This window comes from Sinocyclocheilus anshuiensis, unplaced genomic scaffold (genome assembly GCF_001515605.1).
Source record: "Sinocyclocheilus anshuiensis isolate Anshui unplaced genomic scaffold, SAMN03320099.WGS_v1.1 scaffold664, whole genome shotgun sequence".
In the NCBI taxonomy this organism is placed as follows: Eukaryota; Metazoa; Chordata; class Actinopteri; order Cypriniformes; family Cyprinidae; genus Sinocyclocheilus; species Sinocyclocheilus anshuiensis.
Genome location: NW_015554122.1, coordinates 446304 through 462504, shown reverse-complemented (window position 1 = coordinate 462504; position 16201 = coordinate 446304). Strand labels below are relative to the sequence as shown.

The following is a 16201-nucleotide window of genomic DNA, read 5'->3' as shown; positions in this document are numbered from 1 at the left end:
AAAATTTATAATCATTTGTGAGGTGTTTTTCCATGCCAAAAAAAAAACTTTTTTTTTTTTTTATAATTCTTGTAGAAAATGAAGGGGACAGTGCTGCTGGAAACGTGGGTGGTGCTGTATTAAACTCCGGCTGAATAGCATACTATCATATACTATCATACTACACTTAGTGCACCAAGAACTGGTAAATCAGTCCATAAGGATGAGATGCACTTTAGCACCTAAAACAGCTGTTGGACACATAAGATACTCACTGCCGCTTTCGATATTGACCTACCCTTTATTCAGGGACTCGTTACTCAATTTCTGTTCAACAAATGCCTGTGAAACTTGCTCAGTTTATCTCTCAGTTATTGAATTTTTTATGTTGTGTTACACATTACAGTTTGCTGGAAATAAAAGCAGTTGGATCTCTCTCTCTGTATATATATATATATATATATATATATATATACACACACACACACACACACACACACACTGTGAAGATGTGGTGGCACAAAAATCATGGTAAGGGGATGTTTTTTTATAATGTAGTGTTGGGCCTGTTTATCGTATACCATATCATGGATCAGTTATACATCAGAATGCTTGAAGAGATTACATTGCCCTATGCCGAAGAGGAAATGTCCCTGAAATGGGTGTTTCAACAAGACAACGACTCCAAACGCACAGGTAAGCCAGCAACATCTTGGTTCCAGACAAAAAGAATTGAGGTACAGAGTGGCCAGCTCAATCCCCTGACCTCAGCCAAATGAAAACCTGTGGGGTGACATTAAAAATGCAGTTGCTGAAGCAAAACCCAAAAACTCACAGCAACTGTGTGTGTATGTCAATGTAGTTTGCTCACCCTGGGCTGAAATACCTGTTATGCAACAAAAATTAGTGCAGTAAAGTTTTTTTTTTTTAGTTTATAAGTGTTTGAGTTTGATGAGAAAAAAATGTGGACACTACTATTTTTTTTTAACAGATTCCTTTTCTTTGTTTCCTGTAAAAGAGTAACGCAGACTTGATCAAATCTAATGTTTCTACTACATTTAGGATTGATTTTAAAGTGTTATTACTCATTTATAAATCACTCAATGGCCTAGGACCTCAATACACTGCAGTTATGCTCACTGAATATAAACCTAACGGACCACTCAGATCATTAGGATCGAGTCAGTTAGAAATACCAAGGGTTCACACAAAACAAGGGGAGTCCGCTTTTAGTTATTGTGCTGCCCGCAGTTGGAACCAGCTTCCAGAAGAGATCAGAGAAACATTAGTCACATTTAAATCTAGACTCAAAACACATCTGTTTAGTTGTGCTTTTACTGAACGAGCACTGTGCTACGTCCAAACTGATTGCATTGTATTTTATGTATCATCATTTTCTATTCTTAATTGTTTTAATTATTTAATTTTAAATCAATTTTAAAAAATCTTTTTAGAATTCCTTGCTTTTATTATTGTGATTTTTTTTACTTTTATGCAAAGCACTTTGAATTATCATTGTGTGTATGAAATGTGCTATATAAATAAACTTGCCTTGCCTTACATTTGAAATATGGAAATAAAAGCTATTAAAAAAATATTTGCACTTTATTCACTTTCATTAACGCACTGCTTTATTTGAAACTGTGTGTGTGTGTGTGTGTCTGTAGATAGATAGACAGACATAGAAAAACAGACATATAGACAGACAGACAGACACACACACACACAGACCGACAGACACAGACAGATAGAAAAACAGACATAGGCAGACAGATAGATAGATAGATAGATAGACAGACAGACAGACACAGATAGACAGAAAGATAGACAGACAGAAAGATAGACAGACAGAAAGATAGACAGACAGAAAGATAGACAGACAGAAAGATAGACAGACAGAAAGATAGACAGACAGAAAGATAGACAGACAGAAAGATAGACAGACAGAAAGATAGACAGACAGAAAGATAGACAGACAGAAAGATAGACAGACAGAAAGATAGACAGACAGATAGACAGACACAGACAGGCAGACAGACAGACAGACACAGAAAGATAGACAGACAGATAGACAGACAGACAGACACAGAAAGATAGGCAGACAGACAGATAGATAGACACACAAAGAAAGACAGAAAGATAGACAGACAGACAGACAGACACAGAAAGACAGATAGATAGACACACACAGAAATATTTTGAAGGCAATACAGTCTATTAGAAAATCAGATAGATAGACAGACACACAGAAAGACAGAAAGATAGACAGACAGACACAGACAGACAGACAGACACAGAAAGATAGACAGACAGATAGACAGACAGACAGACACAGAAAGATAGGCAGACAGACAGATAGATAGACACACAAAGAAAGACAGAAAGATAGACAGACAGACAGACAGACAGACACCGAAAGATAGACAGATAGATAGACACACACAGAAAGACAGACAGAAAGACAGACACACACAGACAGACAGACAGATAGATAGACACGCACAGAAAGACAGAAAGATAGACAGACAAACAGAAAGATAGACACAGACAGACAGACAGACAGACACAGAAAGATAGACGGACAGACAGATAGATAGATAGACACACACAGAAAGACAGACAGACAGACAGACAGATAGACAGACAGACAGATAGACAGACAGACAGATAGACAGACAGACAGATAGACAGACAGACAGATAGACAGACAGACAGATAGACAGACAGACAGATAGACAGACAGACAGATAGACAGACAGACAGATAGACAGACAGACAGATAGACAGACAGACAGATAGACAGACAGACAGATAGACAGACAGACAGACACAGAAAGATAGACGGACAGACAGATAGATAGATAGACACACACAGAAAGACAGACAGACAGACAGACAGACACACAAAGACAGACAGATAGACAGACAGACACAGAGACAGACAGACAGACAGACACAGAAAGATAGACAGATAGATAGACACACACAGAAAGACAGACAGACAGACAGACAGACACACACAGACAGACAGATAGATAGATAGACACGCACAGAAAGACAGAAAGATAGACACACACAGACAGACAGACAGACAGACAGACACACACAGACAGAAAGATAGACAGACAGACACAGACAGACAGACAGACAGAAACAGAAAGATAGACAGACAGACAGATAGATAGACACACACAGAAAGACAGAAAGATAGACGGACAGACAGACAGACAGACACACACAGACAGAGAGAAAGATAGACAGACACAGACAGATAGACAGACAGACATAAAGATAGATAGACAGACACAGACAGACAGAAAGATAGACAGACACAGACAGACAGACAGACAGAAACAGAAAGATAGACAGACAGACAGATAGATAGACACACACAGAAAGACAGAAAGATAGACGGACAGACAGACAGACAGACACACACAGACAGAGAGAAAGATAGACAGACACAGACAGATAGACAGACAGACATAAAGATAGATAGACAGACACAGACAGACAGAAAGATAGACAGACAGACAGAAAGATAGACAGATAGACAGACAGACAGATAGATAGATAGATAGACAGACAGACAGACAGACAGACAGACAGACAGACAGACAGACAGACAGACAGACACACACAGACAGAAAGATAGACAGACACAGACAGACAGACAGACAGACACAGAAAGGTAGACAGACAGACAGATAGATAGACACACACACAGAAAGACAGAAAGATAGACAGACAGACACAGACAGACAGATAGACAGACAGACACACACACAGACAGAAAGATAGACAGACACAGACAGACAGACAGACAGACACAGAAAGGTAGACAGACAGACAGATAGATAGACACACACACAGAAAGACAGAAAGATAGACAGACAGACACAGACAGACAGAGAGACAGACACACACACAGACAGACAGAAAGATAGACAGACACAGACAGACAGACAGACACAGACAGATAGACAGACAGACAGAAAGATAGACAGACACAGACAGAGAGAAAGATAGACAGACAGACAGAAAGATAGAAAGATAGACAGACACAGACAGACAGAAAGATAGACAGACAGACAGACAGATAGATAGATAGATAGATAGATAGATAGATAGATAGATAGATAGATAGATAGATAGATTCCCCCCACCCCCCCTCTTTCTCTTTTTTTAGAAATTATATACTAGATGACTTAAAATGTCTTGTATAAAGAAAGGAGTGTAAAGAAAACACACAAGAGTGTGAAAAATTAGACCCATTTATCTTTATTGATTTAGTTTCTGTGGAAACTCTTTAGATGAAATATTAATACTCTAAAAGTGCTGTTGTTATAGTATTTAACACTAGTTTACACTAGTATCATCGTTCTCAAGCTGGACTGTTCAGAAGAGGGTCACACTGTGTCATTCAGTGAATAGTTAATAGGAGTTCAGGGAGCTGGTGTGTGGTGATCCTCCGATGGGATGTACTTCACAGTGCAGCCTCCTGTAGTCATGGAAACGATGTTGCGCTTCCCTGCCGACTCGCGCAGAAGTGGCGAGTAAATCAGACGCACGCTGTGATTGGCTGCCGCTCTCTCACCATACACCGTCACTCACTCACACCATTGAACCACCTCGCTCGCGACCCTCCCTTCCGGGCCGCTTATTGGTGGAGAAGTTCAAGAGGCGGGAAATAAGGACCTTCAGAACAGCATCTGTTTTTTGATTGGCCGCCTGGAAAGTGCTGAAGAATAAATATAAATAGTGTGTCTTTAACACCGCGTTCAGCAAGCGTTTCACTAAATAACAAGCGACTGTCAGCACCTGCAGAACTGAACTCAGCTGTGTAGGTAAGTCTAGTCTAAATTCATATTATAAAATAAGTTTCCAGGTGCATTACATTTTCAATGCTACAATGAGTGATGAATGACTTTCTCTCAGTAGTCCGGTAATTTTAGAAGATTTAAATAGTGTAGGCAGTATGCATTTGAGAGCGAAATAATTAATACAATAATAATTATTAGTATTATTATAGTTGAATAAAATATCTGTGCAACACTAAATAAAATCACCTTAAATGTAATATGAACATCCGTCCCTGCAACAGCATACTGTCAGCCCAGTGAATACAAAATAATAATAATAATAATATGTTTAATTTATATAGCGCTTTTTCCCAGGCTCAAGGAAACTTTACAACTTTACAGAACCTAGAGGCTTCTGCATCTGAAGTCTTCAAATGTTAAATACTAAAATAGTAGAAACACGTTACTTGAATACTTGAATAAATAATAAATAAGCGCCGATTTGTACATTTATATAAAAAAAAAATATTAGCGTTGAATAAAAATGTTAAAGGCAACACAACAATTATTTATTGTTTAAAACGCTTCAGTTTTACATGACAGATTAGAATTAGCGCGTCCCGAGAAGTAGGCTTAGAAATACTACGCTCTACACTGAAAGTTCCTGCTTACTACGTACTTGCATGTCCGGACTTTTAAGTACGTAGTAGGCGTTCCTCCGAAACCGGAAGCGGAAGCTCACATTCACAGCTCGACTGCGCACTCGGCACACATCTGACCTTATGAGATCTCCTGACGGCGCTGCTCTCCGACTGTAGCAGTCCAGCGAGAGAAACTAACATATGATTGTAAGGTAAGAAGACCACCTGCTGTTTCTGAAGGGACTGGTAGCGGTCATCAGTCCGTCAGCTCCTCTCCAGAGTCATTACAGCACTACAACCCATGAGACAGGCTTAGGTTTGCCGTTTGTTAGTTACTAATAAACCAAAAGGGATTTATTATTAGTAAGCGAACCATCAGAGAGCAATGGCAGCTGTTATTGTCCTAAACACATGTAGTCAGGTGTAAGTATGCTATGAGGGGATGATTAAGAGGCAAAGATTGTTACAGAGGAATGATAAGAGCATCCTAGTCAAACAAGAACAGCAATTTCTGTAATTCATATTTACTGAAGAAACATGACAGATTAGCTGTTTATAATCTGTAAGCCTCTTTAAAGTTTGACCCACAACCATGCATTTGTTTCTGTGTAAATAAACGCCTGCCAGTAGTGTTCACTTGTTTTGTTCCACACTGAGTGGTCAAGTGTGTGACAGGCTGCCATGTCTATGTGGGTTAAAGGTCATGTGCTTTCAGCAGCAGAAGGCTTCATCTCATTAGAGCAGAGCTCCTGTGGCTAGCAGGCTTTGCCATGTGCCTAAAGCCTGCGACTAGACTCTTCCTCATATTAAATCATTATGGTGTTGCACAGACATGTTTGTTTTCTTTTCTTTTTTTTTCCCCCAAAAGATTACCCGCTTGATCGATTAACAGATTACATTGTTTAACATCTCATTTACTGTAGTATTTATTTATACACCACCGGTCAAAGGTTTGGGATAATTACGGGTTTTTTTATGTTTTTGAAGGAGGTCTCTATGCTCACCTAGGCTGCGTTTATTTGATTAATTTTAAAAAAGGCAGTAATATTGTGAACTATTATTACAATTTAAAATAATTGTTCTCTATTTGAAAATATTTTAAAAATATATATATTTCTGTGATGCGCAGCTGTATATTCAGCATCATTACTCCAGTCTTCAGTGTCACATGATCTTCAGAAATCATTCTGATTATTGTCAATGTTGAAAACAGTTGTGCTGCTTCATATTTTTGTAGAAATATTATGTTACACTGCCATTCAAAAGTATAGGGTAAAAAAATACTTTTATTCAGCAAGGGCATATTAAATTCAACAAATGTAACAGTAAAGACGTTTGTAATGTTACGTGGGATTTCTATTTCGAATAAATGCTGTTGTTTGAACTTTCTTTTCATCAAACAATCCTGAAAAACTTGTATCATGGTTTCCACAAAAATATTGAGCAGCAAATCAGCATATTATACTGATTTCTGAAGATCATGTGACACTGAAGACTGGAGTAATGATGCTGGAAATACAGCTTTGATCACAGGAATAATATATTTTTAAATGTATTCAAATTGAAAAGTGTTATTTTAAATTGTAATAATTTTTTTACAATATTACTGTATTTTTGATGAAATAAATGCAGCCTTGGTGAGCAGAAGGAGACATCTTTCAAAAACATCAAAAAGTCATAATTCAAACTTTTGACCTGTTGTGTATATCTGCATGATATCTGTAAGCGGTGAACCTGTTTTCTTAATATCAGTCTTGTCTGTTGAAGGGTCAACCACTCGGTGGGATTGAAACTGTAATAAACCTGGTTTATGTGAGTCAGTGTGTGGGCTAAATTAAATGGAATATTCTTGTCTCAGTCCGTTCAGGATGCCTGGATCACTCCCTGCTGTTTGTGAGGCCTCATGGCCTAAAGATGTGGGAATCATCGCTATGGAGGTGTACGTTCCCTCTCAGTACGTGGAGCAAGCGGAGCTGGAAGAGTTTGATGGGGTCGGAGCGGGGAAATACACGGTGGGGCTGGGCCAGGCGCGCATGGGCTTCTGCTCGGACCGGGAGGACATCAGCTCTCTGTGCCTGACGGTGGTGCAGCGGCTGATGGAGCACAGCGGCCTGTCCTACCAGAGCGTGGGCCGGCTGGAGGTGGGCACAGAAACCATCATCGACAAGTCCAAGTCCACCAAGACCGTCCTGATGCAGCTGTTCGAGGAGTCGGGCAACACTGACGTGGAGGGAGTGGACACCACTAACGCCTGCTACGGAGGAACCGCCGCGCTCTTCAACGCCGTCAACTGGGTGGAGTCCAGCTCCTGGGACGGTGCGCTTCTCAGGCACACTTTACTGACTAATACAAAATTATATATTAAAAAATAAACCTTCCCAAAAGAAAAATTATATTTATAATTACATTTTGCTTAAAGATTGTGAAGTCTGTTTTTAGGAACATGATTTTATTTTATTTATTTATTGCAGTTAAGCACATTTTTTTTAATGATGTTATATTATATTACATAAGTTTCGTGGTAGTATTTAAAATACAATTACAATACAAATACCATGCTAGTCGGACCCAACGCCCCTCTGGCCTTCGAGAGAGGTATGAGGCCTGCAGGAACCGCCGGCATTCATGACCTTTCTCACAGTAACCTAGAGAGCTCGAACAAAACTGGTTTTGTTATCTTTGTGATACCAAGGTTAAAGTCAACACTTTTGTTTCCCACTATATTTACATAACTTTATTTACAAAATTTAACATATTGTATTTCATGAAGTAAATGTAATCACTTACTTTAACAGGGCTTCGTGGGACACATATGCAACATGCGTATGATTTCTATAAGCCAGATATGGTGTCTGAGTATCCAGTGGTGGACGGCAAGCTTTCCATCCAGTGTTACCTCAGCGCTTTAGATCGCTGCTACTCCATCTACAGGAACAAGATCCATGCCCAGTGGCAGAGAGGTTAGCAAATACATCTACATATTCTCAAACAATAGAAACCCATAATTCAGTTTGTTTAGCCTCATTTATTTATTTATTTATTTATAATCGGAATATGAAAATAGCATCATTATTATTCAGCCATTTTGTGAAAGTCAGTATTGACAAATATTTTGCAAAACAGAAAAAAAGGTCAAAAGACATGTTGGCAAAATGGCAAAGAAACAAAGTTTTGGCAGAAAATTCCAGACACATTGGGATGAAAAAAAAAAAGAAAAATCTGTCTATTATTATATTTTTCGATGTGATTTGTATGGAAGCCCGTTTCCGCCACTGAATAAAAAATGAATAAGGTAATTGCGACATTTTATCTCAAAATTCTGACTTTTTTCTCATAATTGCGTGATATAAACTCGCAACTGCGAGAAAAAAAGTCAGAATTGCGAGTTTATATCACGCAATTCTGTGAAAAAAGTCAGAATTTTGAGATAAAAAGTCGCAATAACCTTTTTTTTTATTTTTTCATTCAGTGGCGGAAACAGGCTTCCATAGATTTGCGATGTGATGTTTGGAAAAAACACTATTCAACTAGTTGGCATTAAGAAATCCCAGTAGTTTTTCATAAAAGACAATTCCTCATTTAATGCATTACATGCTGTGTAATACCCAAATAAACCATGATCATTGATCATGCACATCTTATCAGCCAAACTTTTTCTCAATTTTCAGTGGCCAAACCATCAATGCATCGCTAGTAAATTAGTATTAGTATTTAGGTTTCATCTTTCTTTTCTTCGGGGTCCATGAATGGGTGAAAACTCTGCCACAGTGTCTGATATAATTAGTTTGTTTTGTCTTCCTTGTGTTTCAGAGGGTCTTGAAAAGCATTGTAGTCTTGAAGACTTCGGCTTCATGGTGTTCCACTCTCCTTACTGTAAACTGGTGCAGAAGTCTTTGGCTCGACTAATGCTCAACGATTTCCTCTGTCATCCCAGTCCAGACACAGAGAGCGGGCCCTTCAGCGGACTGGAAGCTTTCAGGTTAATTCCTCTTTAAGAAGGGTCTCACAATAGACAGTGACATAACTGCAGCCACTTTCAATGAATAGTTATTTAAATTAGAATTTTTATTTACATTTTGAATTTAGTTTGGAATGTTTGAAGATTCTTCTCACAGCTCTTTTCTATAAACCAGCAGCTCATAGTGAGCACATCATGGTAAAAGCCAAACATTTTAATTTTCATTCTCATTTTTTGCAGAGATGTGAAGATTGAGGACACTTACTTCGACAGAGATGTGGAGAAGACCTTTATGAAGGCCAGCTCAGAAGTATTTGAGAATAAGACAAAGGCGTCTCTCCTTATATCAAACCAGAATGGTAACATGTACACACCATCAGTGTACGGCTGCTTGGCTTCAGTTCTCGCTCAGTAAGTGTCACAGGTGCTTATTTTCATGAGTGTGCCTTTTTGCTTCTTAAAAAGTCACTGTAAATGTGATGCACTAGCGTTTTTATCTCTACAGACATGCACCACAGCAGTTGGCAGGACAGAGAATCGGTGTGTTTTCTTATGGCTCAGGCTTTGCTGCTACGCTCTACTCCATCAAAGTCACACAAGATGCTACACCTGGTATGCACACACACACACATTCTCACACACACTCTGGTTAACTTTCCAATTTGATAATTTGTTACTTTTGCATGATAGGTGTAAGAAGAACATGTTTCTGTGCTTAAAAACACAAGACGCCACACAATAGTATCCAACTGCAGAGCCACAGTGCTGATGAATGGAAAAGAAGGCAGCATCTCGAGACATGGGGCAACAGTCAGTTGCAGTCTGTCTAGAGGATGTTTACATAGAAAAACAATACAGAAGCAGTGCAGTGAAGCACAAGAGCGTCCCTGAGAGTGCTGTGTCTTACCTTTCCCGTCGTCTGACCGTACAGTCCAAAGATCTCGCGCAGTTTCTCCTCACTAATGGCTTCAGGTTTGTCGATCTTGTTGCCGAGGATCAAGATGGGCACGTTTCCGATGGTTTCATCTGTCATTAGTGCCTGTTATTTATATCCAGCACAACAAACACAGGTACAGTATGCATTAGACAGGAGATACATGATGAATCAAGACACTTAAAATGTTTGCGTATTGCATAAAGGCTCATGAGACACCGTTGAGCCAAAGTATACTTCGGTCATCGCACACTGCTCATGTGACGTACACACACACACACACACACTCTCTCACACACACACACACACACACACACTCTCTCACACACACACACACACTCAAACACACTCTCTCACACATACACACTCACACACACTCTCTCACACACACTCTCTCACACATAACACTCACTCGCACGCACACACACGCACACTCACTCGCGTGCACACACACACTCACTCGCACAGACACACACACTCACTCGCACAGATATATTGTAATATTATAAAATACATTTCAATAGTGTCAATTAAATGAAAGGAACTTAGTCTCTTAATTTAGAATTAACCTACTATTAACCAAAAAAATGACATCACTGCCAAAACAGCTGCACTTGATTTAAAAAGAAAAGACTCGTTTGGCCGCAGACACATAGTTCCATCTTGTCTACAATAAACACAAGCAGTGTGGTGTTCTCTCCCATGATAATCAGCTGCCTACAGTTATATAAGCTAGTCGTACCGCCCATCGATTGATAACTCAGTGATTGTTAATGTACATCTTTATGATAAGGATCTGCTCTGGATAAGTTGGTCTCCAGCCTGTGTGACTTGCAGGCCAGACTGGACTCCAGAAAGAAGGTTTCACCGGATGTTTTTGCTCAGAACATGAAGCTCAGAGAAGAAACCCACCATTTAGGTAAGCAAGCGTCCGTGTTCTGTTCTTCTCTCAATCGTTTTGTCTTCATTGAAATCTTGGAACTGTTTGACGATGTGATGTTTCTCACATTATCACAGCAAACTACATCCCTCAAGGCTCGGTAGAGGAACTCTTCCCAGGAACATGGTACCTCACTCGTGTGGACGAGAAGCATCGCAGGCAGTACGCCAGGCGCTCGGTGAGCGATGACAGACCGCTGGAGGCCGGACTCCTCGCTTCCAGCATTGCGGCTGAGGTAGGCTGTATGCCATGTTTGTCATTGTTCAAATAGTTTCCTCTATCCACCTGTTTTTGAACACAAGTGCAGGTGCAGCCATTCATAGCTTCTAGTGGCATTCGCTTCCAGTTATTATAGCGGTACAAAAACAGTCTGGCTAATATTGCAAACTGGTATTTTAATATATTGTCATCATAATAACAAACACATTAGTTTGTAGAGCAAATAGTTTTATTATTTACTGCACTTTGTTGTTCTTCTGGTTATTTACAGCACCTATAGCACTTTGTGTGTGGCTGATTGTGTTTTCTTTCTCAGCATATTCCCAGCCCGCTTAAGAAGATGCCCCGCATCCCAGCTACCACAGCTGGCCCTGAGGTGCTCGTCATTAGTAACGGGGACCATTAAGTTTGCCTCTATGAGGTGCTCACAATGGCAGATCACATGGCCCCAGGACTTCTGCAGCCAGATCACTTCTCAGTGAGTGATGTGAAACTCAAAGCTTTTTAATGTTCCAGGACAGACTCAGTTCGACCATCACTGTGTTGAAGACGGTAGTTTGGAAACGAAGTGGTGAGCTCCCACAAACTGCCTCTCAGAGTCATCTATGCAGATATCCTGAATTGTTTAATCCTTTTAAGTTCAAATATCTACCTGTTGGCATTTCACAAGCTCCGTGTTGTCTTAAACTAACCCTGTCATTTAAAGCAGACGTTTTAAGACAGAAAAGAACATCAAAACGTGAATGTCTTGAAGAAGAGCGTCCCTCGTTGTTTTTAATTGATCTAAATGCTGCATGGCTCCGTTCTCGTCAGCTGACGGCTGTCTGTTTTTGCTAAATTGTTGTCTTATAAAACTCCTTTCTAGTCAGTCTTATCACCATGGCCATGTCAGGGAAATGTGCCTGGATCACATAATAATGAGCCATTAACTTAAACTATATAGTCGCTGCTAAACGGGCTTCTGTTGGCATTTATGTCCTTCGAAATGAGAATCATTTATTTGATATTCATTCTAGCCAAAGTAGATGTGTTCATTTATATGAACTCAGATGAGGAAAAAGTCATGATTATTGTATAGAGGACAAAAAAAGTGATGATAACTTAGTGGCAATGCTTTAAAAGCTATGAAATAATATAATAATCAAACTGGTAACATCTTCAGGACAACAGACAGTTTTCGAGATTAAAATGAGAAAAAGCATCCGATTGTCATGTCAGCTGTTCAACCAAATTGTCATCTTTTACTCACCCTCATTTTGCTCCAAATCCATACACTCTCAGTAAAAAAGGTACATAATCTGTCAATGGGGCAGTATCTTTTCAAAAGATACACCTTGGTACCTAAACGGTCCATATTGGTGCCATAAAGGTACATATAAGTACACATTAATACCTAAAAGGTACAAAAGTGATAGCCCAGTGACAGCTTTTGTACCTTTTTTCTCTGAGAGTGTAGGACTGACTGAGTTTTTTTTCCTTTTTTTATTTTTTTTATGCAACATTAAAGAATATATTTTGAAGAATGTTGGCAACTAAACAGTTCTGGATCCCATTGACTTATTGTATGGACAAAAAAAAACAAAAAAAAGTTAACAGTGAATGGGAACTGTAACTGTTTGGTTACCAACATCCTTCATAATATCTTTCATGATGCACAGAAAAAAGTCAGTTATGCAGGTTTGGAACAACATGAGTAAACGATTAGAAAAATGTATTTTTGGGTGAACTGTCCCTTTAACTCACTCTATATCAACTATATGTAGATCACAACTAACCCTGATATTTCTTGATCTGTTGAAAACTTGCAATCTGAAGAGATTTCATATTAATGTGATCTTTTATGATCAAATCTTTGACCTTTGATTGTTCCAAATGACAGAGCACTTCTCAGTAATGATAACTTGTTCAGAGATTTATCGATTTCAGATTTTAATATTAATAATACTGCGGTATTGTAAAGGTTAGCACCTTAACACCTTGATGTTAAAGGGTTTGTGGCAGATTTACTAGACTAAAAGAAAAAAGAGGTATTTTCAGAAAGAGATTATGCTTGATTGCATAAACACTGATTGCAAAATGGTATTTCCTTTCCAAACATTCTTCAATCCGTGGGTTCATGTTGACGTCTGAATAACAAGAGCACGTCTGCTCCAAATGCATATCCATCCTTCGAGAAGCCTTATACATTCTAATGTACAGAACACAAAAAAATTCTAAAACTGTATAGAGATTTTCTCTCTCATTCTGCTGCCAGGACATGTTGACTGTAAAGTTATAACTTGAAACAGCCAATGTTTACAAGACGTTTCCCTCATGTCAGTTCATGCCAATAATTGGCAAGTAATGTACAGCACTAACTTATATTTGTAGATGGACAAAAATCGGTATCTGATCAGGTGTAACGTGTACAAAACAAGCTGTTAGACAATGTGTATGTGGGAATCTGATCATATGTGAACTGAGGATTAAATGTTGATTTGCTAAAGTCTCTGTTTATTCTTTGACTCTGGAGGTTTGGATTTTAATGTTTTGTGTCCATTGAATTACTGCAGGCCTAAAGTGTATTACAAATATTTACATTTTTCACATAGAGCCGGGCACTTGCCTTTGTCAGCGGTTTCAGACTGCGAGTGTGGCTTGTATACAAAGCTGGGTGATGTAGTCCAGTTCTGTCGAGACCCGGGGTGTTGAACTCCTGAAGCATCCTGAAGGACCACAGTCCTACAGAGTTTAGTTTAGCCCTGCTCCAACACGAACCTGGGCTGCGTCTGAAATCGCATGCTCATTGAGTAGGTACTTATTTAAATAAGCAATTACTTCACAAATGCAATAAGGCCAAATGTGAGCACAGTGCAGTTAAAATATGCGCTAATTTTTCCTTAATTTGTAAAGTACGAAAATGAAACCATATTTAAAAAGCTGTTAGACAATGTGTATGTGGGAATCTGATCATATGTGAACTGAGGATTAAATGTTGATTTGCTAAAGTCTCTGTTTATTCTTTGACTCTGGAGGTTTGGATTTTAATGTTTTGTGTCCATTGAATTACTGCAGGCCTAAAGTGTATTACAAATATTTACATTTTTCACATAGAGCCGGGCACTTGCCTTTGTCAGCGGTTTCAGACTGCGAGTGTGGCTTGTATACAAAGCTGGGTGATGTAGTCCAGTTCTGTCGAGACCCGGGGTGTTGAACTCCTGAAGCATCCTGAAGGACCACAGTCCTACAGAGTTTAGTTTAGCCCTGCTCCAACACGAACCTGGGCTGCGTCTGAAATCGCATGCTCATTGAGTAGGTACTTATTTAAATAAGCAATTACTTCACAAATGCAATAAGGCCAAATGTGAGCACAGTGCAGTTAAAATATGCGCTAATTTTTCCTTAATTTGTAAAGTACGAAAATGAAACCATATTTAAATGCATGAAATAACTCATTTTACATTCTTACATTATTTTCCTTTGTGCAGAGCTTGACTTAGGTATGACAAAAGTGCTGCAATTCATTTTGACAACTAATAAAATGTTAAACATATCTTTTTCAGAGTTCATTGATTATATAAAATTCAATGAAGGTTGACTATAGTTGTCTGCATGTCTCATCCATGAGTGGAAAGATTTTGGGGGTGTTAAGACCCAGAACCAAGCTTACTGAGCAATAAAGCTATAGTGAGCCCTTTTATTAAAATACCTTGAGCCTAGGTAATACAAAAATTAAACAAAAATTGTCATTCACTCAGTATTAGGCTACTTGATGTAATTCACAACTTACAATTACAATTAAGTAGGCCTGCAAATTAATTGTATTCAGTTGTGTTTTAGGCACTAAAACAGTCCAATACTTTATAGTCAAATCCAATTCTATATTGAAATAATGAAGATGTCTGTGCCACCCCTATGAAAATATCCTGGCTCTGCCACTGCCTGAGAGGGCAAACTGATTAATATCAGTTTATTTCTGAGCATCTCTTGCTCGGGGAAAAAAAACCCACGTGTTTGTGAATGGGCATTTGATTTACATTTGAGAGAAACTGAGAAGATTGTGAACAAGGATACAAACTAGCCACTTTTCACTGAAAATTGCCGTTGTAAATTCAAAATAGGTCATCTGTGTAATTCAAGTAGATTCAATGAGTTGAAAACTCTTGCTACTTCATACTTCAATACAAAACAATGCTGAACTTTGACAACAAATTTTTTTTTAAACGTTATAATAGTGATTTTATAATGTCTAAATATAAATCCATTAGCAAAACATGTGAAAAGAACTACTGTATATTTGAGAGTGGAAATGGTAAAGGAGACAATAAATGATCATCTGCTGCCATTTAGTGGTCATAGTGGGAATCATGACATTCATTTTAATAGTATTTCTTTTTCTACCAGGCGAAAAGAAATCTTCCACTTAGCATGGCAATTTTTCCATGAATTATCTCTTTAAGTAAAAATGAAAAAAAAAAAATGCAGATGTTCTTTAAAATAAATTTTACTATATAAAAATATTAATAATTTTGAGGCAAATGATATATATATATATTCAAATTAACTAACTAAAAAGTGTGCAATAGTACATGTTTGAAAATGAAAATGAATAAAAAAATGTGTTCTACTGTCTGGGGTCTGCCATCAGGAGTTAAAGGGGATGTTATGTGACACACTTTTCTTTATTTTTTTCTTGTTTTTACTTTTCACTTTTTTCCCAATGGTATTAAAAAAGGGGGAAGGGGGTTT

General features: G+C 38.5%; 1 protein-coding gene across 1 annotated transcript; it reads left to right on the top strand.

Annotated features, from left to right (window-relative positions):
• Positions 1–5516: 5516 nt before the first annotated feature.
• On the top strand, positions 5517–14012 carry LOC107670031 (hydroxymethylglutaryl-CoA synthase, cytoplasmic-like). The gene is made up of 10 exons (XM_016462494.1): positions 5517–5634; positions 7281–7767; positions 7948–8017; positions 8218–8382; positions 9233–9401; positions 9621–9791; positions 9886–9992; positions 11108–11233; positions 11332–11489; positions 11790–14012. The coding sequence occupies exons 1-10, from the start codon at positions 5624–5626 to the stop codon at positions 11877–11879; spliced, it is 1554 nt and encodes a 517-aa protein (XP_016317980.1). The 5' UTR covers positions 5517–5623; the 3' UTR covers positions 11880–14012.
• The last annotated feature ends 2189 nt before the right edge of the window (positions 14013–16201 follow it).

Coding starts and splice junctions, on each gene's coding strand:
- LOC107670031 (XM_016462494.1), top strand. Junction 7,768..7,947: donor TCAGGCACACTTTACTGACT/AATACAAAATTA, acceptor GTTTCGTGGTAG/TATTTAAAATACAATTACAA. Junction 8,018..8,217: donor CCCTCTGGCCTTCGAGAGAG/GTATGAGGCCTG, acceptor TTACTTTAACAG/GGCTTCGTGGGACACATATG.